This window comes from Neopsephotus bourkii, unplaced genomic scaffold, assembly GCF_033783945.1.
Source record: "Neopsephotus bourkii isolate Nb327-2 ecotype Australia unplaced genomic scaffold, CSIRO-AGI_Nbou_v1 NB_707, whole genome shotgun sequence".
Classification (NCBI taxonomy): Eukaryota; Metazoa; Chordata; class Aves; order Psittaciformes; family Psittacidae; genus Neopsephotus; species Neopsephotus bourkii.
In genome coordinates, this window is record NW_026901206.1 from 192,231 (window position 1) to 219,914 (window position 27,684).

The 27,684-nt window shown below is 40.4% G+C and overlaps 1 protein-coding gene and 1 long non-coding RNA gene across 4 annotated transcripts in view; one reads left to right on the plus strand and one right to left on the minus strand.

The window, feature by feature from the left end:
- The window catches only part of CENPF (centromere protein F), a 41,489-nt gene extending 25,355 nt beyond the window's left edge, over positions 1 to 16,134 (minus strand). For 2 of the 3 annotated variants that reach the window (XM_061353916.1, XM_061353915.1), the window contains exons 1-8: positions 15,934 to 16,134; positions 14,162 to 14,358; positions 11,855 to 11,970; positions 9,142 to 9,233; positions 5,854 to 6,121; positions 4,157 to 4,359; positions 1,327 to 1,452; positions 687 to 815 (exon numbers count right to left, since the gene is read on the minus strand). In XM_061353916.1, the coding sequence (XP_061209900.1) occupies positions 687 to 815; positions 1,327 to 1,452; positions 4,157 to 4,359; positions 5,854 to 6,121; positions 9,142 to 9,233; positions 11,855 to 11,970; positions 14,162 to 14,358; positions 15,934 to 16,095 (1,293 nt within the window). In that variant the 5' untranslated portion in view covers positions 16,096 to 16,134. Of the gene's footprint in view, positions 1 to 686; positions 816 to 1,326; positions 1,453 to 4,156; positions 4,360 to 5,853; positions 6,122 to 9,141; positions 9,234 to 11,525; positions 11,654 to 11,854; positions 11,976 to 14,161; positions 14,359 to 15,933 lie in introns of those variants that run through there. The other variant, XM_061353917.1, reaches the window with a different exon arrangement.
- Positions 16,135 to 19,762: 3,628 nt separating this feature from the next.
- Positions 19,763 to 27,564, plus strand: LOC133212447 (uncharacterized). Its single transcript, XR_009725476.1, has 3 exons — positions 19,763 to 20,104; positions 25,808 to 25,884; positions 27,413 to 27,564. It is a non-coding gene; the product is annotated as an uncharacterized LOC133212447 (long non-coding RNA).
- The last annotated feature ends 120 nt before the right edge of the window (positions 27,565 to 27,684 follow it).

A 27,684-nucleotide genomic window follows, 5' to 3' on the forward strand; every position in this document is an offset into this window, starting at 1 on the left:
TGCGGCTTTCTGACTTCCTTGAAATGGTGGGTTTGTGACAACTGATGTGTTCTAATAGCTAGGGGCTGCGACAGCTGTGGAATCCTCCTTTGTACTGATGTTCATCCTTACAGAAGCCATGATGCTCATCTGATTTTGAGGAGAACCAGTTCAGGGAGTGAAACTCACAGCAGCCACTTCTGCCTGTGTACACATGCTCTAATTTATGTTTCTCCTTTGCTCTTTTAGCTCCTGTGTCAGCTCTCCACAGGGTCACATGAGGGATTGCGCTGCCAAGCAAGTATCACCAGGAGTGCACAGGCAGAGTCTATGTTTGAAACGGCAACTACCTGTTTAGCTCTATCATCAAACTGCATTTCAGCACATTCACTACTTGAGGCATCTCTTGTGACCACACTTAGCTGCTCCTTTCTCCAACTGATTTATTTCAGGTGCACTGCTTTGCATTCACATCTTCCCTGGGGGAAGCAGACTACCCTCAAACTTTTAAAAGCCTGTCGTTCACATTTAGATACCTAGTATTTTAGTGAGAAATGGTAAACACAAACCAGCTAATACTGCACAAAACATTATTACAAGTTCCCACATCAATTATTTTTTGCTTTATGCAAGATTAAATTAAGGCATTACTGCTGAGACAAGTAAATTCCAGCTCTAGTAGAAGATTTTAATATAAAAGCACCTACTTTGTCAAATTCTGCTTGTAGAGCATTGAAGTCATTTTTGGCTTGCTGCAGCTCTTGATGCAGTTTGTTTATTATCTGGTTGCACTGCTGATCCAGTGTTTGTAAGGAGCGTTGCTGACAAGAGAGTTCCTAGAAACAGTGGTACAGTAGGAAAGAAATAAACACATAACTGGAATAAGCCCGTGTTTTGGTTACTGGAGCCATAACAACTGCTTTGGAATAGGCTCAGTATCTCTTTGAGATGCTGGGTTAGCATCTAGACTAAGAGACTTTGTGAAAACACTTTTTCACTCGACAGTGAGATGCATGAAAAATTAACTCAGGCTCCATAGAAATAACTGAGTCAGTTATTAAGTTGAAACTCAAATATACATAATTCTGTGGACAATGAAGCCTAGCTTTTCATGGATTTGTATCTCAGTTGGGTCTCTTGCCCATGTTGTTTATGTAGTAGTACCATAATTCTGCACCTCTCCAGCAGCTTCTCCCCTCTATTGGGATGTTTGTTTTCAGTTGCTAGTTACCTTTGCAACCTCTCTATGAATCGTGAATGCAATTAACTGAATAGCAGATACACAAAATAAGCCATGTGATTTCATGCCCTCAGGAAGGCAGATTTAAAGCATCCTTCTCGACTTACCTGTTGATATTCCTTTTCCTTTGCCTTTATTTTCTGTTCCAAAGACTGACGAGCACTCTCAGCATTCTGTCTTTGGCAGTTCAGTTCTTCAGACAATCTTTTCACCTTTTGCTCCATCATTTGGACCTAGAATAATTGAATTACAAATCACAAGTGTTAAAAATACAAGTTACGTTTTATTTCAGTTTATAGGCATTCATATAAAAAGAGTGGTTTCTCCTACTACAATTGTTCTAGCATTCATATAACCTACAGTGTAACTTTAGCTGGTTCCATTGAAGTTCTTTGAAGTACAAAGGACTAAACTTGTATTTGCTCATGTTAGTGAGAATGTGTATATATAGAAATATATGTAAGTATATACATATGTATACACACACTACGTAAAAACATCTAGAAACATGCAACATAGAAAATCAGTCTTTGACAATCTATAGAAATGTACTGTACCTAACAAGAGAAACAGGTTATATTTTCAGCACCTCAGGATGTTATGAACTAAAGAATGACAATTAAGTGCCAAACAACTGCATGTTTAGACTGAAATGAATTGCATATTCCACTGAATTTCAGAGTGATTCAGCACATTGATTTAAACCTTAATTAAAAAAAAATGGCAGTCAATATTCTAGGTTAACCTCTGTGTTAGAGTATGTTCTCCATGTATGTCAGCTTGGTATCTAATTCAGTTTATTAGGTTCAGCTCACATTATGAGAGTGAAACAATGTCCACTTAACTACCTGAACAGAAAAAAAAAATGCATTTTTATCCCCAAAATAATATCCTAATACAAAGTAGGTACACTTAGGTTTCTTCCTGGGGGTAAGGAAAATGGCAAAGGGTGAACAGTGCCATTTTCCAGTAACAAGGGCTGTTCAACGAGTTAGTGAAAAAACAGTCCATCTGTGCTGTAAGAAGCAGCAGGTAGTAGCATTGGGGTGTCTGATTATTAGGCACAGACAGCAGGGATTGTGTGCTCATGTGAAATCACAGGTGTGTGCAGAAAGGCTGCAGACCTTACAAGATGTGAAAATATCTAATAGCACAGAGGTGTTGTGCTTAGGGTCTGTTAATAGGACCAGTGACAGGAAGTGCACAAGGGGGATGCCAAAAGTAAATTCAGGCTATGAAGCAGCAAACTGAAGTCTTAAACCTGTAGAAAATTAACAAGGCAAAATTACATACATAATACCCTAATTCAAGGATGATCAGGTGCTGCAGTACCTCCCTTATGAAGACAGGCTGAGAAAGTTGGGGCTGTTCAGCCTGGAGAAGAAAAGCTGCATGGAGACCTCAGAGCAGCTTCCAGTGTCTGAAGGGGGCTACAGGGATGCTGGAGAGGTACTCTTCATCAGGGAGTGTACAACAGGGCAAGGGGTTATAGGTTTAAACTGAAACAGGAGAAGTTCATGTTAGATATAAGGACTAAGTTATTTACTGTGAGGCCAGTGAGGCCCTGGCATAGGTTGCCCAGATAAGTGGTAAATGGTCCATCCCTGGTGCTGTGCAAGAACAGGTTGGACAGAGCCTTCTGGTCTAGTGGAAGGTGTCCCTGCCCATGGCAGGGGGTTGGAACTGGGTGGTCTTTAGGTCCTTTCAAACCCAAACCATTCTATGATTCTATGAGAATCATTTAGGAAGTTGAATTGGGTTATTGGGGGAATCAAATAACTTAAAAGAAAGATTTTTTCAGAGTAATGGAGCTGTTAGGTTGGGTCAGCTGCCTTCCCACAAACTCACTGCAATGACAATATCTTTATGTAGTCAATGGACCGTGTTAAGAAAGTGATTTTACCATACTCACTGCGAAGACTTTCCCTAACTCAGCCCACAGAGTTAGCAACAGCTGAATGCCCCTGTCTCTCCAAAAGCAAACTGATTAACCCTCAACACGTAAAGGACCAACACAGGAGTTGTGGGAAACAGTAGTTTCACAATAAGCTTAGGAAGCATGTAGAAACTTGCTGACAAAGATGGATAACAATTATTACACCCTGAGAAGATACACATAGAAGCATCTTTTTTCCTATCCTGTAGATGAATCAAAGTACTATAAATAAATACAAATATAGATGGAAATATGAAGATTCAGGAATTATGGATCTCTGCACTACTTACAAGCATGTCAAATGCTATGAAAAAGGACTTCAGGAAGGTAATGCAATCAAGAAAAAAAGGTAACTTCTTACTTTTTGCCTTCTATAGTTTTAACTAAATTATTTTAAACATTGGCATTCACATCATATGAATATGAGCAAAAACCCGAACCACTTAATGTTTTTTATGTATGTACTTAAATACACTCTGTAAATACTCAACTAAGCCAGTTGTACTACCCTATTGGTTTTATACTATCTTGCATGGCATTTTTACCTAGTTTTTATTTTACACATGCAATTTACAATCCAAAGGCTATGCCCCCATACCCCACAGCATCCAGTAGTATAAGCAGCAGGCACTGATTTTCAGCCGAAGTTGCATGACAGAGTCTATTTAAGGTCAGAAATTGCCACCAGATGTCATTGTTGCTCTATGCAACAGAATTCCATGCTCTGTTTTTCAGAATTCCAATGAATCTTGCCTGACGATGAAAAATTACTCTTCAGGTGATATAAGAACCTTCCAGAAAATGGGCGACCGCTTTATGAAGATTTCCATTGTTACAGGTAACACATATCAAACCAACACAAACTCAAAACTTGATCCTCAGCAAATACTCATTAAACTCACCTGAGAATCTTGATTCTCACTAAAATGGCTGCAAATTGACACACATTAACATTGGGAATGAATTGTAAGGACGTCCAAAGATGTGATGCAACATTTTACCTGTGTGGTAGCTTGATCAAGTTGTGCTCTCGTTTGAGTCAGTTTATCTCTGGTTTTGTTCAGAGCCTTATCCTTCTCTGTTAATTCCGACTTCATTTTGGCCAGCTGCAGTTCAGTTTCTTGATGTTTATTCATATGGGATTTCTTCATTTTTTCTTGAGCTTCCAGTTGTTGTTCTAGGTCCTTAACAGTGGAATTTAACTCTGAAATTTAGAAACAGTAAGGATTAAGGGTACTTTCTGCTTTGAAAGGTACACCTTCCATCCCAGTACTCAAATTTCCAAGCGTCCACACATTATAAAATATGCAGTATGTTTGATAACAACTCAAATTCCTGACACAGGCAGACACTCTGTAAAATGTTCAGCAAGCTAAAACAAAACTCTCTTCTACTACTGTAACAGTGACTAAAACTATAGAGACTGAAAGATAGTTGACTTTAAACAATTTCCACTTTGTGATAGATTAGAACACAGCAAAACGTGACATCAGGCACAAATGCTGCAGAGGCGAGGTCAATTTATTCCTATGTTGGTTTGTTTTTGTTGTTTCTAAACACACAGAAATATGTCGCTTATCAAAGCTGCTTTAATTTTTTTACTTTTTAAAAGGAAAGATACCCACTAGAATTATTTGTTTGGGTCCTCTCCTTCCAAGAGGCTTTTCAGCTACTGAGCATCTATAAGTACAATACTTTACCTTTCAGTCTTTTTCCTGTCCCAAAGAAGAATCCGTATAAAGTGAAACCAAGTGATCTTGTCACAATATACATTGGTAAGAGTTTACCTTCCAAAATACAATGTAATTTTATGGTAGAAAACATAGTCAGCTACAGGGAACATTATCCAGAATTACTATTATCTGGTAATTCTTTTGTTAAAAAAAAAGGCTTGCTTCCAAGTTGAAAATGCCACCTAATTGAAGCTTCACATGCAGGTATTTGGATAAATGTTTTGGACAGCATGGGAACTTGTAAAACAGTCCTACAAGAAACAGTGGGAAAGCTGGTCCAAGTAGTAAGCTTAAGTAAATGTTCACCAAATCCACAGTGAACCAACTGTTTGCTCTCTTCCGACTATAAGATCTTAGGAATAACTATTTCTTCATGTCAGTATGCACAATACAGGATCATATCTTGCTTCTTTATTGTACTTTCTGCATCATACTTCTTTCTGTGCTTCCAGTTATATCCATTATGGACCAACTGAGCTATGCATTTAGCATGTTCAATCAACGAATTTTTAAGACAGGTATTGCTTAGCTACAAACCTCAAGCCATACAAAATGAAAGAAGCAATAGAATTGAATTTAACAGTGAGATATAATGAAATCCTAAAGAGGCTTTTTTAACTCTGTTTCAACAGAATTGTTCCATGAGCAATGGAATTATTGGAGAAGGCTCTTTCCCTTTTATATATGATGTCGACTACCCACTCCCCAAAATACAAACTCCTCCCTTTCTAGCTCTCACACCCCTTATGTAAAAGATATCACAGTTTGTTGGTAATTTCTGTGTACTGGCTGATCACTGAAGATACACACACCCGTGGCCAACTAGGCTAGCTGCCAAAGGCAAAACCAGGTATCTTTTCCTTGCTAAAGCACTAATTCCAATACCTCTTTTCCTATCTGCAAACCAGATTTCATGAAACCATATAGCAGACTGCCTGTGGGTTTTAAACAAATACATCAGGTACCTTGGTTCTGTGCTCTTAGCTGGATCACAAGTGAAGAATTACAATCATCAGCAAAGCTGCTGTTGAGCTCATTCTTTTCGGATATCACACTAGAACTTGTTTCTTTTGCCCATGGAAAAGAAGATGCTGCAGAACTTCCCCTTGCAGGTGTTGCTTCATTTCTAGATGGTGTCTTCTCTTGTTGCCATGAAAACACAGATGAGGAAGCCTGATGCCGAGCAATCTCCCTGTGACTCAAAGAGCTTTGAGGATGAGGCTGATTTATTTTCTGTGCCCAAGAAAAAATAAAGGATCTACCTTTACACAGCTCCACATGCAACATATAACAAAATAATTACTAATATGTAAGTAATAGGTTCCTGGTAATTTCACATTATTTTTATACTGTTTAAGTTAAAGAACTTTAGCCCAAGTATCCAGTATATATCCCAAACCAGGATCTCCAAAAAACCTAGTCTGATGTGCTCATAAGTAACATAACCAAATTTTGCCTTTTTCAAGACAGATCCCATCATTTACCATATATGTTTTTCAAAATTCAAGCCTCCATTTTTGCAGGCAAATGTTGACACAAGGAAGCCTGTATATAGAAGTCTAGACTAACATAGCTGGTATCTGATCCACATGCAGTTCTTCCGGACAAACACAGGCAAACTCAGGGCAGAATTAGACTTATGCACACATGTTCAGCCTGGAGAAGAGAAGGCTGCGTGGAGACCTTGCAGCAGCCTTCCAGTATCTGAAGGGGGCCTATAGGGATGCTGGGGAGGGACTCTTCATTAGGGACTGTAGTGATAGGACAAGGGGTAATGGGTTCAAACTTAAACAGGGGAAGTTTAGATTGGATATAAGGAGGAAATTCTTTCCTGTTAGGGTGGTGAGACACTGGAATGGGTTGCCCAGGGAGGTTGTGAATGCTCCATCCCTGGCGGTGTTCAATGCCAGGTTGGACGAGGCCTTGGGTAATATGGTTTAGAGCGAGGTGTCCCTGCCCATAGCAGGGGGGTTGGAACTTGATGAACTTAAGATTCTTTCCAATCCTAGCTATTCTATGATTCTATAATAACCCAAACCTGCAATAATAAAATACCTCAGGTAGAAGCTTTCAGCCTCTTCCTACAGAAAAATTAAACACAGCTAAAAAAGTAGGTGGGTTTTTTTCTCCTTCTTAAGTGGAAAAAAAATAATCCAAACTCAAAAAAACCAAGCCAAAACACCCCCCCCCCCACCTCAAACAGTAAAATCCCCACTGTAACTTTTAGCTTGGTTTTCAAATGATTCTAATTTGAATTTTTCAATTATTCTTTTATTAAACTAAACCTCTAAACTGGGTAATACCCAGTGTGACTTCTCAATCCAACCAGAGATTATGTTATGTAGGAATAGCTGTGCTAAAACCAGGAATCTATATAGGCCAGAACGCAGTGTCCAATCCTGTAATTTGTCTACAAAGAGCGTAAAACCCTAACCGTGCATAGAGCCATCATTCCCCTTACATACCATTTAAATTTACAGAGTTTCTAAGGCAAAAGTTTGAATCCAGGTAATGAATCAATTTTTACTGAAATACTTTACATGTACTTTCTCTTTTGGATCTGTTTCAATTTTACAATACTCTAACAGAGTTCTGCCATTTAACACAGCACAGTGGAATAAACCAGTTTTTGTTCTGAGCCCGCAGAGCTGGTTCTGTAATTATGCCCTATGGAAAGTAAGAAAATGACCAATTCCCTGTTTCATCTCTTGATCCTCACTTGATCTTTGTACCACCCACTTCCACCATATCTGTTTGGAAACGAGTAAACAGAATTTGCAATACTCAAGATGCGAGAGCCATTTGGCTGTATATGGGCAAAGAGTATTTTCTCATTACTTTTTAGGTCTTTCCTAAAACATTCTTTTTCATCATCGCTGAAGAAAATACTGAAGTTTTTAGAGAACAAGAATTGCTGCATTGCTTCCTGGAATCATGGAGCCTGGGTGCACCAGGTATGCATCTTTCATGCTATGTTTTCCAGATGCATTACTTCACATTTTCCAAATGATTTTTATTACCATCTTAATTATTGCAATTATTTAACATTACTAAATACTGTGTAGTCTTCAACCATATTGTTCAACTCTACAATCACTAATGAATACGCTGAATAGCACAGTTTTCTTTAGAAAACCTTTTGAGGCTCCACGTTTGCTCCCCAGTAAAAGCTGACCACTTATTGCCACTGCCCTCAATCCTCACCTTGAAATTCCCAAGAGCTACTGCCCGTTATCAAAATAGTTCAGGTTTGTTTCAGTGTTTTGTGAATATCCTGTGGTGACTTTACACTGAGTCACACTTAACTCCCTATTCTCCAATTTATTCTTAAATAAAAACCCCTAAACTCAAAGTATGAGGCATGATTTCTCTTTACACCTTTTCTCCATACACCATACCTATGCATGCATCAATAAAAGCATTGCTTCAAGTTTCTAACAAATCACCCAGGACAAAAAGCTGACCTGAGTAAACTACGTTCCCAGGAAGCAGCACTATAAGCCTTTTTTAGATGGCATCATCCTCGTCCCCTTCCAGTGTCAAGAGAAGAATAAAATAAGTTACACATCACAAAGATTCAGCAGTCCCACACTGCAGTGCCTTATCAATTTCTGGGTATTACCTGTACTTGGTGATTTTTAATTACTATTTATTTTATCAATTAATTCTTCTGACTTTTCAATTTGAAGCTGAGCCACACATTCAGCTGCAATAAAGGAAAGACTCTAATAAAGGAAACTTTTTGAGACTTTAAATAGTGAATACCAAATAAGTTATTTCAGCTTTTCTGCAGTGGCCTTTCTTGCCTTTGAGGGATTTCACATCTTAGTCATCTATAGGCCTCAGAGATTCCCTCATACAGTTCCTGCTACTTATGTGTTTGGAAAATTTTACTAGTTCTTATTTGTTAAGCAAGTGATTTCTCATTATCTTTCCAAAGCTATTTTATTATTATATTTAGCTTGGCAAAACTGACATTATTTTCTCTTGCCTGTGCTTGCACAAGATCTCCACTTCTTGAAGAATGTGTTCTCATTTTTAATGTCTTTCTTTCCTTTGCCATTCAATTATGTTAGCTTTTCTGGATTCTCCAGGAGTACATCTGAATGGCAAGTACACACAGGATAATTCTCTCTAAAATCATACTTTAAGTGATGTAGAATACATTTTACTAGTTTGCCACTCCATTTTTCAAGTTCACTCAGTAGTTACTTTCTTAGATATCACACATACCATTCTCAAGAGATACTTACTTTTACCTGGATGGCTCTCAGTTCTAATTCTAGCTTTTTCCTTTCTTGTACTTCTTTCTTGTATTTTTCTTCCAGTTCTTCAAACTTTGTGTCTGCAAAGACACAATGAATACTTCTTCATAATCTAACTTATTACATAGGTAATCATTTCTAATTGCTATTACAGGAATGATCATAGGATAGTTTGGGTTGGAATAGACCTTCAAAGCTCACTACTCCAAGCCCCCTGCATTGAGCAGGGGCATCTTCAACTAGATCAGGGTGCCCAGAACTACATCCAGCCTTACCTTGAATGTCTCCAGGGACGATGCATCCACTACCTCTCTGGGTAACCTGTGCCAGTGTTTTACCAACCTCATTGTGAAGAATTTTTTCCTCATGTTCAGCCCAAATCTCCCCTTTCAGTTTAAAATCATCGCACCTTGTCCTTTCACAACAGTCCCTGATAAAAAGTTCCTTCCCATCCTTCTTATAGGGCCCTTTCAAGAACTGAAAGGCCACAATAAGGTCTTCCCCGAGTCTTCTCTTCTCCAAATTGAACAACCCAAACTCTCAACCATTCCTCACAGGACAGGTGCTCTAGCCCTGGTCTGTACCCTGTACTACGGACTCTGTCCATGTCTTTCCTGTACTGAGGACTCCAGAGCAGGATGCAGGACTGCAGGTGAGTTCTCACGAGAATAGAGGAGAAGAATTACCTTCCTTGACCTGCTGGCCACACTCCCCTGGGTGCAGACAAGATATGAGTAGCCTTCTGGGCTGCAAGGACACATTGCCAAGCCAAGTCCGATCTTTCATTCACTAGCACTCCCAAGTCCTTCTTCTTCAGGGTACTCTCACTCCCTTCATCCCCCAGCCTGGATTGATATCTGGGGTTGCTCCGACCCAGGTGCATATTGTATATATACATATTGTGTATATATATATATAACATAGATGTGTTACATTATATAGACACATCCATATAGATTTTAATTTTTACTTTTTAAGATTTCCTACCAGCAGCCCAAGAACATTTATATTGCTAAGAAATGATCAGAAAATAAGGCTGTATCTTTTCCTTGAGTTACTTTCAAATGCAATAGGAACTGGACAACATATTTACTTAGGATTCTTCCACTGGAATTGTAAGAGGAGCATATTAGTCCAAAACAAAAGTCCTGCTTCCTTTTCTTTGTATTTATATATCATTCTACAACTCCCAGGAATATAATAGAACTAGAATGCTTTGTACCATATTCTATGAAGCAGTTGAGGGAGTGCAACAATCTCACCCTACCCTGCACTAGTGAGGTCCCACCTCAAGTACTATGTGCAGTTTTGAGTGTCTCAGTATAAGAATGTCATCAAACTATCAGGCTGTTTACAGAGGACAACCAAATTGGTGAAAGGCCTTTGAGAGCAAGACTTTTGAGGAACAGCTGAGGTCACTTGGTTCGTTCACCTTGGGAAAGAAAAGGCCAGGGCTGATCTTATCACAGGCTACAACTTACTCACAGGTATGGGGTGGGGGGGAGGAGCAGCAGTGGAAGAGAAGTGCTGATCTCCTCTCTCTGGTGACCAGTGATAGGACACAAAGGAAATGGAAGGAACCTGCATCAGGAAAAGTTCAGACTGGACATCAGGAAAGTGTTCTTCACTGAGAAGATGGTCTTGTCACTGGAACAGGCTTCCCAAGGAAGTGGTCATGGCACCAATCCTGTCATTAGTCAAGGAGGACAATGCTCAAGTCATATGACTTAGTTTTAGGTAGCCCTGGGTAGCCCGGCAAGGAGAGACCTTATGGGTTGCATTGAACTTGAGATAGTCTGGGATTTTCAGGACTGTAAAACCCCAGCTTTCAAACGAAAAAAAAAAACCTTCTCCAGCAATAGCATTTTAAATAGTTATTTAAATAATATATTTATATATTATATACATATATATTATAATATAATAATATTTAAATAAATCCCCATTTCAGGAGCATCACGTTTAGTGGAATGCCTGACACTGCCAGCACTACTGTACCCCTAGTAGAAATTAAAAGGAACAAGAGTGCAAGAAAGTATCTCAGATTTCCCACCTGAATGAGAGATGCCAAACAGAGCATTTGTTTGCAGCAAAGATAAGAGATAAACAGCATGCATAATAGCGAACCTGTCAAGTTTTTCAGCAGATACAGCATAAGGATGTCTGGCTACAGAACAGTTCTCCAGTTAAGGAGCCTTCCCTTTCCTTTTCCAGTTCATTCCAATATTTTAAATCTATCTGATGTCACTAATTTGAAGATAGGAGTGATGGTTTAAAACAGTGCATAAATTGTGCAGGTCATCATGCACAAAAATAGTCTAAATAAAATTTTCTAAAGAAACAACATGACTGTTGACTGAACTTTAAAGTACCTGTGGTACCCAAGAAACATTTGCTCTTCACTACATCAAGGGAACAGCTGACACTAGGAACAGGCATTCAAAAACTTGCTGCAGTATGTTGAAGGATTTCCTACTATTCCATGTCTATCAACATTATCCTGAAAAGATGTAATACTTGCAATAAATATTCAGTCTGCACTAATCACTTTCAAACTTATGGTGCTATGAATTAGAAATTCTCATAATAAGCTTTATAATAGGGACTAGGCAACTCAGTACAAACAGTGTGTGTGAAATACTCCTCCACCCTCCAAGAAAACTGACTGGTAAGTATTTGTGCTAGACAAAAAGTCAATTACCATTATGACTTTGAACTGGTGTTAAAGGAGCAGTAAAGCTTTTCTGTGGAGCACCACTGAATGATAAGTCTCCTGCAATCAGTGTTTGCTGACTTCTCTCAAGCTCACATTTGTATCTGTTTAGGAAAAAACAGCAACAAAAATTAGTCATGGAAACTAAAAGGTTAATTAGCTGTTTTTTAGAGCCTGAAGCACACAATTTATATGATTATAAGAATTTAAAGATCAAGTCAAGATACATTCACTGAAAATATTCAGTACTGTAACACAGAAATAGAAATGCTTTGTTCAGTTTCAGTATATTTAGTCAGTTACACAGCAGTCAAAGCTGAAAACCAAAAACAGTTCCAGAGTATGTGACAATCAGAACTGCTGCAGGTTTCACTTATGAAGCTGTGGTCCAGCTAAACACACCCAAATCACTGTAAACACTGATAACATATAACTCCTATTCTTCAGTAAGCATTTTTATGATAGGAAATATACAACTTTTATCCTATGTTCTGATACTGCACACTTTGAGAAACCAATGCATACCTCATGGGAAGGGAACACTGTCCACCTGTACTATTTACTTGCTGCCCAGAGCACCACAGCAGACGACGCATTCTTGTGACTCTTGGGAGCATGAAGAGTTACAAGCTCATGAAGTGAAACCAGATAACTGGTTTGGAGTTTATACAGCAACTTTCATCCTGCCCAGCATGCACAGGTCGATAAGACAATGGTTTTGATTTCCCCCTTCCTTTTACAACATAAAGAACACCCCTCCCTGTGGATTGTTACTTGCTATACAGCAGTAAATGACCAGTTAGCAGCATAAAACATACCTGAACATGATTGCCAAGATCAAGATACATGTAGTAACTGATGATCTTTTGTAGCGGACAGATACACAAAGTAATGTAATGGAAAGGAGAGAATTCAAATAAACTGGACTTAATTTGGGGAATGGATTAATGGAATACACATCCTTAGCCTGCAGCTTCCCTGGCCCAACATTTGACATGAGATACAGAAACTTAGGTGGTTCTACCAAGCCCTGCTGAATCTCACTAGATTCTTTGATGGACCTTAGCGACTCCTTACACAAAGCTGGTGTTTCTACATGTCAAATTGTCATGTTGAAATTTAGAATCTTATCACAGCAGTCAAATATCTAAATACTTCAACTATCTCTAGTTTACACAAAAAGGGCACAGGGGGGAGGGAAGGGAGGAGGAAGAGGGAAACAAAGGAAAAAACAATCAAACCAACAAAACCCCAGAAAGACCAGCACACTTCTTTATTTGCTTCCATTTCGATGGAATGAGGCATTCCACCCAAAACTTACAGGAATTAGACATATTTCAGGTCACAAAATAAAAACAGAAAAAGGAAAAAGAGGAAAAAAAACCCAAAAAAAACACCACCATCCCCCAAATACTCCCACAAACAAACAAACAAGAAAACACACACACCCCAAAACAACTAAATCAAGCCCTTAGGAAACCTGGTCTCACACCCCTCCCTGAGACAGTACTTTTGCATTACTAGTACCAGCACAACAGTTTATTGCACAGGCAGAATGCTCAGCTTGACTGATGCACACAAAGTTTCAGAAATACTTTTATTCAAGAACAGAGGGTTCCTCTAGTAGGAGAGCAAATTTAACATAACATTCACTTCACTATGGGCAACTGTTCCATTTGTGTAGCACCCTCAGATGAAAGATTTTAGATGTGTCTGCACTTGTTACTTGCATTCCACCTCTACAAACAGCACACACATACTATCTCAGTAATAACAGTGTTTCAGAGTTGAGGTCTTTGAATTAAGACCTTCTTCACTAAAGCAACTGGATTCAGTGATTCAGTCACTGCTTTTGGCAGCTTCCTCTTCCACTCCAATAGATGTTTATGCCTCCTTCCAGTAGTATTTTATTGGTAGACTTGATCTTACAGAATGAATTCTCCATGTACTTCCTGAGCAACTCCAAGCCCTTTGCAGTTTAAGTTTGCCAAGTGACTCAGCTGCGCTAGCTGTTTTGTTGTTGTTTAAGATCATACAGTTCTCACATGACACTGCAGAATTCCCCCAAATTAAGGAGGAACTATAGGTAGTAACTATTCAAGCAGCAGACAGATTTATGTAGAAGTCTGTATGTGCATGTGTGTATGTAAAAACAGGTCCATGTTTTGAGACTTCAGTCACAAAATCTGAATTAAGTATGAGAAGAAAAGAAACTAGAATACCATGAAGGATAAACTAAATGAATAAAACACAAGAAAATAATTGTTATACATGGGTTACAGAGCCAATCCTTACCTTTTCAGTTCTTGTTCTAGCCTTTCTATGTCTTTCTTGCTGGAATTCAGCTGTCCTGACTGAATGTTAATTTGAGATTCTTTTGCTTGAAGATCATGTGATATTTTCTGCTTTGCTTTCTCAAGAGTATCACACAATTCCATCAAGCTCTGGTTCTCTCGTTTTAGTAATGCAGCTTCATTTTTTTCATTTTCAACCTAGTTGGAATATAGACCATTAAAAAAAAAAAAAAACAAAACTCACGTAATCCCTACACTTCTTTTATTTTAATAACACAAAGTTTACAAACTGCTATTTTTTTCCTAGCATTTCAAAATCCTGACAGCACCAAAACCACAGCTATACATATCATTTAAATATTCTTGGGTGTGAACAGAACCACATCTCCTGCAATTCAACCCAGTGACATTAACAATTGCTATTTATTGACTAAACAAGCTCATAGAAAAATGAATCAATCCTTAAATACTAATAATCCACACTGACCATCTCGCTGCTCTTTCCAGCCTACCAGCTTCAGCAATTGGAATAGCTTGACTAAATAAAGAATGCACAATGATTACCAAGAGTCACAGCTTTGAAACTGGAAATAGAGCTTGGCAGTAGACATCCTCCTCCCCTACAGCTTCTGAGGGACAGGCACAGTCAGGCTAGAGCTTTGCACAACATTATTCTTCTGGTTGAAAGTAGTATTAACTACTGCTTACAAGTCTTAAAGCACTCCTATTTGAGCACAGCCCTTTGTGTTATGGGAGCACAGCAGTTCCTCTGGATGGCTGAGGAAACTCACAGGAAGAAACTCAAAGAAACCTACAAGGCTCAAGTTTTGCTAGAAAGTTGTATCAGCCTAAAGGGAATAAAAGGCAGTCTCTGTAATTTGCCTTTGAGCCGTATTCAAACATTACAAAACAATATGCAACTAAATGGGTCACCTCCGCTCTGAAGCACAGCAGGACCCTGATCAAAACGGTCTCCGATTTCCTGGCTGACAGTATAGTCAGATGAAGCATAAAACTACAGCCCAAAAAAAGGAAACTGAAACCCCAGAAACAGTCGGGGGGGGGGGGGTGGGGGGTGGAGAGAAACAAAACAAACAAAACCACTCAACTGAGAATTACATAAACTAAGTAAAAGATGAAAGGGATCTGCAGGCAAGGTGGAACAGCAAGAGGCTGTCAACTGTGCAGCTGTTATATAAAACAGGACTAGTCATTATCAAGATTTTAAACAGGCATAAATTACTTTTCCTAATCATAAACAGATGTAGCAAAGCCTCAAAGTAAACATAAACAACTGAGCCCAGAAAGCCAACCATATACTGGACTGCATCAAAAGAAGTGTGACAAGCAGATCCAAGGCGTGGTCCTCTGGTGAGACCCCATTTGGAGCACTGCGTACAGTTCTGGTGTCCTCAGCATAAGAAGGACATGAAGCTGCTGGAGTAAATCCAGAGGAAGCCACCAGGATGACAAGGGGGGTTTAGAACACCTGCTCTATGAAGATAGGCTGAGAAAGCTCAGGCTGTTCAGCCTGGACAAGAGAAACTGCATGGAGACCTCAGAGCAGCCTGCAGTATCTGGATGGGGCCTACAAGGATGCTGGAGAGGGACTCTTCATCAGGGACTGCAGCAATAGGACAAGGAGCAATGGGTTTAAACGTAAACAGGGGAAGTTCAGGTTAGATCTAAGAAAAAAGTTCTTTACTGTGAGGGTGGTGAGGCACTGGAACACGTTGCTCAGAGAACCTGCAATGACCACAGGGCCTCTCTTACCTTCTGCTTCTGCTTTTGCAGAGCTGCCTCCAAAGACTCTAACTGGAACTGTCTTTGCTGACGCTCCTTTCTAAGCTTGTCCACTTGACTTTCCAGCTCATGAATCTTCTGAAGGACTCTGGGGGCGACACCTTCTTTCCATTCCTCCACAGCCCAGCTCATGCTGACACGATTCTTGTTTAATACAGAACAGACAGCGCTATACCTGAAACAGAAAGACAGATAATTTATCTTTCAGCAAGCCTTTTAAAGCAAACTGCATTTTTAACCTTAGTAGCGATTAGAACACAGTATTTCACAACCGTATAGGCTTTGTGATCTACATACCAAGCAGCAGCTTTTAACATTAAGTCCTATTTTGACACACTTTCATTCAGCTTAAAATCTAAAACCTAACATCGATCAATCTAACAAAAAGAGGGTTTATATTCGTATAACTGCATTTGGCTGCTGTATTTCAGAAAGTTTCTCTCCATACCTTATGCTAGATTGCAGAAAACCATTAGCATTGTACTTCAGCGGCATTTAATCCAAAAGCTTTGCAAAAACCCATCGCTTCACTTTGACCCGGTACGGGCTTACTTCCCCGATATACCAGCATAGCTCGGAAGTCATTTATAAAGAAGAAATTACCCCAGAATAACTAAAAACGGAGAGGAACGACGGCCGGGCAGAGTCCACCCCAGCCTGGGGAGCTCGGACTGTTAGGAACACCCCTGCTCCCACCCTCAGGAAACGCCCCACAGGGACACACCGCAGCTCAGCAGCCCGCTCGGGGTGCCTGACACCCACAAAGAGCCCCGACCGACCGGTCACTCACTCTTAAACGCTGCCCAGAATCCAGCAGCGGTCGCTCCGCTCCGGAGCGTACCTGACACCAGCCGCGCCGCAATTCAAACCTAGCACCGCCCACCGGACGTTTAGCGCACGCTCAAGAGATAACGCCCCCCGAGCACGCTGATTGGCTCCGCCACGACGTCGCTCGCCATACGGACCTCCCCTTGTTGGCAACGATGTCGCGGCTCCCGGTCGCCATCGCTCGTGATTGGCTGGTTTGGAAGCATTTAAACTCCATTGGACCTGGCAGCCTAGGGGCGGGGCGAAGGTGGGTTGTGATTGGTCGCGCAGGCTCGTGCGCACGGTCAGGCGGGGCGCCCGGTGCTGAGGGAGCTGCCTGGAGGCTCTGAAGACGCGCCGCCATCGGCGCCCGTTCGCAAAGCCAGCCCAGCGGAGAGCCCCGTGGTACGGCGGGAGGAAGAGGGCTGCTTCGGGGAGAGCGGCGGATGGCGGAGAGGGGCGGATCTTCTATCCGAGATCGTTTTCCCCGTCCCACAGAGAACCTGAGGTTTGGGAAAGAAAAGTAAACGTGTCCCGTTTAAATCGGTGTTGTCCTGGTGATAACGTGTTCGCTTGAAAAGATCTACGAAACGATCATCAAGCGGTTTAGTACTGGGGTCTGCCCAAATTTTCTCTGGGGAATAGATTTGGGGGGGGGCGGGCAAGGGGCAGAGGTAAGGCAATTCAGTCCAATGCTGCCTATTTTCTACCCTAACATACAAACACAAATTAAAAATAAACACCTCTAAGTGTGTTCTAACAGCGATCACAATGCAAATGGCAACAGCAAAAGCTTCAGGACTCCAAAACTTACATGAACTTCCTTGGGTTCCACATGCTTACTCTGGTGTTCCCCTCTCTTCTCCCAATCGCCACTCTGAGGGGGTTCTGGCTCTGAAACGATGTTTCCATCAGAATCTATGATTACTTCACCTAATGCCTTGCCTCTTATATTTACCCAAGCACTGTTCTTTTAATCACATTTAGGAAATTGAGTTAAAATCTTCCTTAAGAAAAAACAGCTGAGCAGTCAGAATGTAAATATGGCACAACCAACTTGCTAGCACGTTGTTATAAAGCCTCTAAACTAGCTCCAGAACAAAACAAACCACCAAATTGGTGGAAGGGATCCATCTGAGAAGGCTGCATGGAGACCTTGTAGCAGCTTTCCAGTATCTGAAGGGGGCCTGTAAGGATGCTGGGGATGGAGTCTTCTTTAGGGACTGTAGTGATAGGACAAGGGGTGATGGGTTCAAACTCAAACAGGGGAAGTTTAGATTGGATATAAGGAGAAAGTTCTTTACTGTGGGGGTGGTGAGGCACTGGAATGGGTTTTCCAAGAAAGTTGTGAATGCTCCATCCCTGGCGGTGTTCAAGGCCAGGTTGGACAGAGCCTTAGGTGACGTGGTTTAGTGTGAGGTGTCCCTGTCCATGGCAGGGGGTTGGAACTGGATGATCTTAAGGTCCTTTCCAACCCAAACTATTCTATGACTCTATCACAAATGCCTCTGAAAAATGGTAATTAATAAAAACAAGATAGAGAATTCTATGGTGAGCTTCATGTACCCTTAGACATGACTGTGCAGGTGCTGCTGAGGGAGCAGCACAGAACAGCAGTGGAGCAGGAAGCAGTGGAAAAGTGGCAAACCACTAACATAGTACTGCCAAAGAATTAAGGAAAGCTGAGGATCAGTCTGCACTGATGGGGATCCCCCATCTAAGTAGACAACGGGCAAATGTTCTGTCAGAAGTAAATAATCATGTTATGTTCACTATGGGTTTCTCATATGACAGTAACAAACGTCACTTGATCAACTGTACAAGTGGAAGAGTTTTCAGTTACTGCAGGTGCTACTGTAGTGGCACCACTGATGGACAGGGAGCACTGGCATTTAACCCACTGTGTCATAATGAATCCCTCAGGGATTCAGGGAAGGCGGAACAGCTTTAACTTCCAAGATTGGCAGTATACTTTTCAGAGGGGGGGAAATGAGTATAGACAGTCTTAAGTTTTCTTAGGAGGCATGAGAAACAAAAATCAGCTGGTGTGTGTGCAGAGCTTTTAAGATGCACAGGGAAAGGCCACCAAGAGGCTCAGAGGGCTGGAGCACCTCCCAGTGGAGCCAGACTGAGAGAGCTGGGCTTGTTCAGCTTTGAGAAGAGAATGCTTCAGGGAGACCTTAGAGCAGCTCCCAGTGCCTAAAGGGGCCAACAAAAAAACTGGAGAGGGACTTTTGACAAGGGCCTATAGGGAAAGGAGAAGGGAGACTAGCTTTAAACTGACAGGGGAGACTGAGATGAGATCCTGTGAAGAAACTTTTCCCTGTGAGGGTGCTGAGGTGCTGGCACAGAGTGCCCAGAGAAGCTGCGACTGCCTCATCCCTGGCAGTGTTCAAGGCCTGCTCTAGTGGAAGGTGTCCCTGCCTGTGGTAGGGGGTTGGAACTGGATGAGCTTTCAAGTCCCTTCCAACTCCAACCAGCCTGTGATTGTATGCCTAGATAGATGAGGCTAAAACAAAAAAAAAGGAACCTGACTGCTGTTGTAAACTTAAATACAAGAGCACAGACTTAAATACAAAAGCATACTTGTTCTTAAGCCTGTTTCTGAGAATGGTCAGATTTGTACTGGGTTTCTGTTGATAATGGTTTACAAATGAATCTTGTCATATGGGGCATCCTTTCCTTGACTATTGCAGCAGTTAATGAAGTATCATGAAAGATAAAGACTCATCAAGAGTACAGATACTTGATTTTTTTCTGCCATCAACCTTAATTTGCATACTAGCTTCATAAGTATCATCTATATTAGTTATCAAGTAAATATAAGATACAAAAAATACTAGCAAATGTAAGAGTGAAGTATAAGATACAAGCATAAGGTCAAATACGCTGAACAAATAATAGCAACTTCTAAAGAGTGTTAATAGCAACCATCAGTTTGCCAAACTCAATTCATTTTATCACTGGCTAGGATTCTTGAGGTCTTTCTAAGAGGCTCCTCAATTCAGAGCACTCCATGATTTTGAGCAAAGAAAACTACCTCAGCCTTGTGAAGTGTCTTGAAATTCCATTCAGTTCTTACCAAATGTTAACAATGAACATTTACTGTTTCTTACCTGCATTCCTTACTGTAATTTTTGGTAAAAGGCCAGAATACAAAATCCACTAAAGATTGAATTCATATTTCAGAGTACACAATGGAACAAAAGCAGCAGAGAAAAAAAGGAAAGAGCTTCTGATGAAAAAATCCCACCCTGCTTGGACACTACAAGGAGCAGAAACCAGACCAAGCTTTTTCTTCATACTCTTCCTTGCCAGATTCGGAATACATCAGGTAAAGCCTATTTCATTTATATATATATGTATATACACACATTCACACACATCAAAGAGCACCTGAAGAGTTGGAGCAATCCCATTCACCCAGAGAACGAGTGAAATGGGCCTTTGTGTCTGACTGGTTCTAGTTTCCCAGCTTCCCTATCGAGGCACTAGAGGTACACACTGCCAAGTTGAGTGTGAAAGAGAAGAAAGCCAGATGGTTTCCTGTAGCCTCACCCAAACCCCACCCTGTACTAAGGGATGCCTCTTGCCTCTGGAAAACATAATTCTCCATCTCTGCCAATGTGGGTATGTAACTGAGAAAATGGCAGTTTAGGTATTGTACTGGAGCTGCAAGATTAAGTCTGCACTAATAAAGCCTGGTGAGCTACTGTTGTAAAATACAATGTTTGATTGCTTGTATACCCTTAGGCTTCCTATCCTTCATGCAGTTGTGTTTCTCCATGGAAGCCATACCTTGTTAGGTGAACAGAATGAATGTAAACAAGGGTGCCATTAGGATACATAGATTACTTTACTCCTTACATTTCTTAACTGCCTTATGCTCGTGAAAAAGGTTGAAGGGACCTGCACAGTCTTTCTTAAAGTTCATAAACAAAATCAAAGACCACAGATAACACGTTATAAGCTGTAACTTTGTTCCTAAAGGAAATGGGGTGTTTCTCTAGTGAGTATTAAAGTATTTCTTGCCTACTAATTGAAACTGCTACTGAAGTGCTCGTGTTGACACCGGGTCAATAGGTTGACTGTATTAGTGGACAAAATACCTACAGCTGCTGTATTGTTTGGTGATCACATTGTCTAGTAGTCTACTAAACACCAGTGGGTAGCTTTCCTGGTAATGAGAAAGTGACTGAGGTTCCAGGTGTCTAAGGTGACACAGTTAATCACATGCAGGTGCTGGATGGGAACCCACAGGTGCGGTTCCTGGCAGTTTAAAACACCTCAAGGCAATGTTGCCATGTTGCTACATTCCCACCTTCCCTCCTGTTCCTCACCTGCATGCTGCCACTGCTCCCGTATGACACCTTCTGCTGATCTGAAGTGCCAGGGGAGATGACTAAACTGGTAAGGGGTAGGCGAAGAAAGGCGAAGGCCTTTCTGGTAACTTTACCCTTGTATACAGCTTGGGTCTGCAAACTGCTGCATTGTGGGATCAGATAAATGCTTGACCCAGCTCAACAGATGGAACAGGCATATGAAGGAGAGAGTGGATAGGACTGTGGTGACACCAGCTTGGATCAGTTAAGACTTTATGTAACAACATCCCTAACACCTATCTATCATAAATGGTAGTAAGAAACCTCCCCACAGTAAATGCATTCTTGTGTTTTATAACTTGTGTATTTTACAAGGATAAAATCATCTTACAGCTCCTGCTTTCATTTAACTGTTTTTTACTTATTAAGTGCAATTACTCTGAGTAATTTTAATAACAAGAAAATGTTCTTTGACCTTTGCATGCAGTGCAGCATTATTGTGATTTTTAATAATCAGACCTCAATCTAGCTAAGGACATTAAGGGCAACACAAAAAACTTCTAGAGGTACACTGGGAATAAAAGTAAGATGAGGGAAAATGTGGGACCCCTCTGGAAGGGAACAGGAGACTTTGTGACCTAGGACATGGAGGATGCTGAGGTACTCAATGAATCTTTTGGCCTCGTCTTCACTAGCAAGAGCTCCAGCCATATGGGAGGCAAAGACTGGGACTGGGAGAATGGAGAACCACCTTCTGTAGGAGAAGATCAGGTTCAAGACTATCTGAGGAACATGAAGATCGTGGGACCTGACAAGATGCACCTGTGAGTCCTGAAGGACTGGTTGATAGAGTTGCAAAGCCGTTAGCCATTGTACTTGAAAAGTCATGGCAGTCTGGTGAAGTTCCTACTGGCTGGAAAAGGGGAAACATAACCCCCATTTTTAAAAAGGAAGATTCAGGGAACTACAGATCAGTCTCACCTTGGTGCCTGGCAAGATCGTGAAGCAGATCCCCCTGGGAGCTATGCTAAGGCATATGGACAATAAGGGGGTGATTGGTGACAGCCAACATGGCTTCATTAAGGGAAAATCATGCCTGGCAAATTTGGTGGGCTTCTATGGTGGGGCCATGGCATTGGTGGAAAAGGGAAAAGCAACTGATGTCATCTACCTGGACTTGAGCAAGGCACTTTTGACTCTGTCCTGCATGACATCCCTGTCTCTGAACTGGAGAGGCATGGATTTGACAGATGGAGCACTTGGTGGATAAGGAATTGTTTGGATGGTTGAACATGAAGAGTTGTGGTGAACAACTCAATGGTCAAGTGGAGACCAGCGACAAGTGGTGTCCCTAAGGGGTCGGTATTGGGACGGGAACTGTTCAACATCTTTGTCGGTAACATGGAAAGTGGGATTGAGTATATAAACATTATTTCTAAACACTGTGAATACAGTCATTAGCATGATGCTTAAATAATTAATACACAGTGAAGAAGATTATACATGATTATGTTATGATATGACACATCAAGTCTAAATTGTCTTGGGGTTCAAATTACCAGTTACTGACTTGTAAAGAAGATTGCAACTCTTTTCTTAATGGTAAATTCCTTCTCTCTACAGTTCTGCTGCTAGAGATAGCAATGCCACACAGGTCTTTCACACTACAGGTACTAACACCAAAAAGTACATTCATGGGACAATCAAATACTTCTATATCTTATGGGCAAGGATTTACCAGGTTTCAGAGGGCATTTGGTAAGATGAGAACCTATTTCCTTTATGACCCACTCCTCCCTGAGTTTCATGGGTCCACAGCTTCTGTTTCCTTTTTACTCTTAGTATCATTCCATTCAAATGAGAGAGAAAAGTGGTTAAGACATAACTGCACTGCATATGAAGTAAAAGACATACACCTTTTGTAGCCATGTTTGCCTCTTTCCATCTTTACTACCAATTCTTTTTTACGAATGGGGAATGCAGAAAATACCCAGTGGTAAATTACATCACCTCTCGTTCTCATCTGCACAAGTGCCTTCAGTAGTCTGAGTTTTGCTTCTTTGTTGACCTCTGTATTCTAAAGTCATCATTTATCATGGCTACCCTTGCTGTGCTAATCTCCATTTGAACATCCTATTCCTATGAACTTCCTAAATTAAAGCCTAGAATTCATACTTTGTTTCTCTTGTTATGGCCTGTATATATATTTATTCTACACATCTATTTATTATATATATTCTTATATACAACTATATATAGTAATTTATGTAGGTATTAGCTGAGAATCTATACTTCCTTCTTATTGTGTTCACCTACTGGTCCAATCTTTTATCAGCCAGTGAAATAAAGAACATCACCTACACCATTCATGAGAAACAAAATTCCTTGTTAGCCTCTACCTAGCTTAATGCTGTCCCTGAAATCTTTTGATGTTTCTGTTAGAAGGTTGAATAGATAAAAGTACAGCTCCTTATCTTACGCACATCATAACCACCTAAACAGTACTTTGGCCATTTTTAAGGCAAGTTCTAAAGTGAGTTTTCAGTCACTCAACTAATTGCAATGGGAAACCCATCTCAAACAGCCAGAATTTATGACAGCCAACTGCAGTGATTTAATAGAATAAATAAATGTGCAAGGAGGAAACAACTGTGTTCTACATCTTAAGGACTTTGGTTAATCACCTGATCTCCTTACCTCTTCCAAGTCTAAATTCCAACGGTTTTATTGGTATTTCTCATATCATTTTTGTATTAATACTTTCCAGGAAAATGTTTGTAAGTGTTTTATATCTCTCCAGGGTATCTACTGTATCATGCAAATGATAGCCAGCATAGAAAACAGTATTTACATATACATCTCTAACTAAGTGTGCTCTAACTAAGACCAATTTTCCTATTATTTGGACCAAAAGTGAGAATGAGAAACAAGGCTCTTTTAGAAATAATATACAGACTCCAAAAAGCTGAGGTACATCTACCTGAGGTCTTATTCTTCTGCAGTGCACTTCACTGTTGATTTCAGAAAGTCTTAAATACGGAGTTTCATAGAACTCTCACACCCAAGCATGGCCTTACACCCATTTGACAGAGCGAAACAAACATTAATGGCTAAATTCAAGCTATGCAAGTTTGTAATGGTCCCCAAACCACATTTTATATTATAACATTAGCTCTTTGCTTTCTCAAGAAACCAGTTTTCTCTAAGTGGCAAGAAAGTACTTTCAACTGTGTGCCCACGGTCAGACACTTCAATCCATGCTGAGAGGCATAAAAATTATGACTATCAGAAGTGAGCAGTCACTAAAACACCTACAAATCCTGGTGTGTGCTGGCTTCTGGGCATGCTGCTCAATTAACTGCTGTCAAAAGCTAGTAATTTTTTGTTTGTGTGTTCAGGAGACCACTGCTTTCAGAAATCTGAAGACCTAATGACCATGCTAAAGGATACATTTAAAAGTACACAAATTGATAATCCATGAAAACTGGGAAAACATTATTCATTCTGTCATTAGACTGTTCCAGGTTGGAGGGCAGTTTAACAGTGGCATGGAAAGGTATATTCCTTGCCTAAATCCCATTTGAAGTACTTACAACTCTGGAATCAAAAGTTCATTACTTTACTCACACATACTAAAAAGCTTTTTGTTGTACAACTGTTACTGCAGAGCTGAAAAGAGGCACAGAGATGAAGTCCTCAGGCAGAATACAGCTGTAAGCAAATTAGAATATCCAACACAGCAAAGTTTATTTGCACAGATAATCAACCAAGACTTTTTCTGCTCTTCAAAACTGGGTGCTGGCTCACTTGTGATAAGCCGTAGAGTACTAGAACATGTTGGCTCATGCTTGGTGGCAACAGGTTTGTTTTCCAACATTGGGTAATCCAAATTCCTTTTCCAAGAGATGATTTTGAGAAGCACTATTAAATGGAATAATTAATGAGAGTCCAAAATACTAGAGAAGTAAACTTCCCCCCTCCTCCACTTCTGCTTCTGCTTTTTTGTAAGTTTCAAATATTTGTAAGTTTATTAAGAACAAATATGATTTTCAGAATGGGAATTTCTGCTGGTGCACGAAGTTTCTCCTTATGTTACAATCAGGTCAGTGTACCCAGCTGTAGCACATGACAGATTTTAGGAACACAGTTAGGGTCACATTTACAATACAAATTGGGAATGTGTTGCAACTGCATTCTTTGATTTGATTGTAATGTAGATGACTGTAAGACTAATTAAACTTCATCTACTCTTCACAGGAGAAACCACCAGCTCTTGCTTAAGCACAGCTTAAAGACAGTTTTATATGAAACAGGTTATGACATGGTTTACCAGCCAACAAAGACTGAGATTTTTCCATGTTATAACAAGACTCAAGACTCTAACTTTAGCCTCAATTTAAACACATTCAAAAGTTGGTTAAAAGAGGTTTTGCTAGCAAGGTTCTAAGGCACTTCAAAATTCATTGCACATAGCTGCAGATAACATTGACATACCAAATGTCTCCTGTATTTTGACCCAGATAAAATCAGTTTTCTTCTGCTGATAGCTAACTGCATGGTGTTGAGCTTTACTTTCACAAGGGTTTTGAGACAGCATTCAGGCCTGTCAAAACCACAGTTTGGAAAAAAAAAGGGAAGTCTCTCTCCTATACAGTGTTTTCACCTGCGACTCAAAAAGCACTTCTTCAGATCACTATCACTATCTCAGTTTTCAGATAAGAAAACTAAGACACAGGGATGTGCTGCTACATGCCTGAGATCAGACCGAAGGCTGGTAGCTAAGGTAACCAAGGTACAGTCCTGTCAATAAGTTATTCCCCATTTCATGCTGATGAAATTGCAGAAGGAACCAGTATAAAATTTAAATTATATCAGAGTAGAGGAAATATTTTGGAGGTAAAGTCCATAAATCATTACAGCAAGTCAATAGAGTCTCTAAATACGATTTAGAGCTGTCACTTTTGCAGATAAAAAAGTAGTAACAAATTGCTGTAACATGGTTCCCCAGCAGCACAGAAGGGTAATACATAACCCAGTCTACATCTGATTGATAGAAGATTTACCATCAAGGTTTACTGGACAAATTTGAACCAGAACAGGGGTTTGGAACCAAATTAGTGATTTGTATCATTTTAACATAGTGTGAGGATCATCTCATCTAGTTTTAGCATTTTATGAAACCATTCCCCAGGAAGCAGGTAGGAACTGTTGGGTTTAATCCCAGGGTTGTATAATCCTGACAGCAGTCAGGGAACAAAGATGCATGTGAAGATTCCAGGTTTCAATGGTCCCAGAAAGCTGTAGTAGCACCAACACATTTCCTTATGGAAGACTCTTTGTGGTAACTGGCTATAATTTCTGGGAAGCTTGGTTTTTCTAAAGCACCTGCAGTCTCTGAGAGTCTAATACAGACTGCATTAAGTAATCTCATGGAAAAGTAATAATCTTCACCATTCCCAGTTTTGGGAGCTTCTTTTGCTTGGGTAAGTTTGAAATACAATTCATTTTACAGAGTGGGTTCAGCTGGTCTTTTAGTAAGAGCTCTTGCTGACAATTACTCTGGTTGTATTTCTTCTAGGTAGTTTTTGTTCTTCTGGAGGCCCACATCCTGTAGATAACCAACACATAAAATCTCCCCTCCAAACCTTCACATCTGTCAGCATGTTTGTGCTTCTTGCCACATTATTTCATTTGCAGTTATTAAGTTTACTTCAAATGCAGGCACCAGTGAAAGTGTCCAGGGGCAAAACAGGAATTCCACTAAAAGACTTCAGGTAGCCACTGCCTTGAGGCACAGATGCAAAAGTCAGGATCCTTACACCTGCCCCACCATGGGGAGAACCTGTTGGGAACCAGACAATTTAAACCCTAGTTTTGATGCACGCTGTCCTCTTGGGCAACTTTCAACTCAGCCAGGGAAAGCTGTTTTCTGGCATAAAGCTGAGCTGCATAAATGCAGAGCGCAGCCCCTCTACGAACCATCTTATCACCTCATTCTGACACCTGATGTTTCTTTCAGATTGTTACTCAAAAGCTCTGTATCTACATGTGGTGAAGTATAGTTCAAGTTCAGCTGTTACATGGTGTCACTTCTTAGTGCCGCAGTGTAGCCATATGTAAAATGGGGATAATTACTTACTTCATTAAGGTGTGGTGTTTGTAAAATGTTTGAGTCTCAGATGAAAAGGACTTTCCTTGAAAAATGTAATTAGAATATTATGCCAGAGGTAAGGCATAAGCCTGTGATTCCACATACAGTATTTAAATACAATTACTTATCTATCCAAATCAGGAATCTGTGTTATTTCTCCATCTCTCAGCTCCTGATCCTCTTTGCCATTAATAATCTGAGTAAGCCTGACTCCAACGAATCTGCTCACGTACTCCTTCAGTAACATGTACAAAAGGCAAAAAAGCACAGCAACTCAAAACTGGTATCAGTTCTTATTTATCACTATTTTTCATCATTTGCCATGTTTGTAAGAGTCCTTCATTTCTGGTGTCACAGTTTCAGAGGGATACCTTCTGCAGGTGCCCATTGGTACCAGAAGCATTTGTATACACTTTGAGGGATGTGAATCACTTTATATTA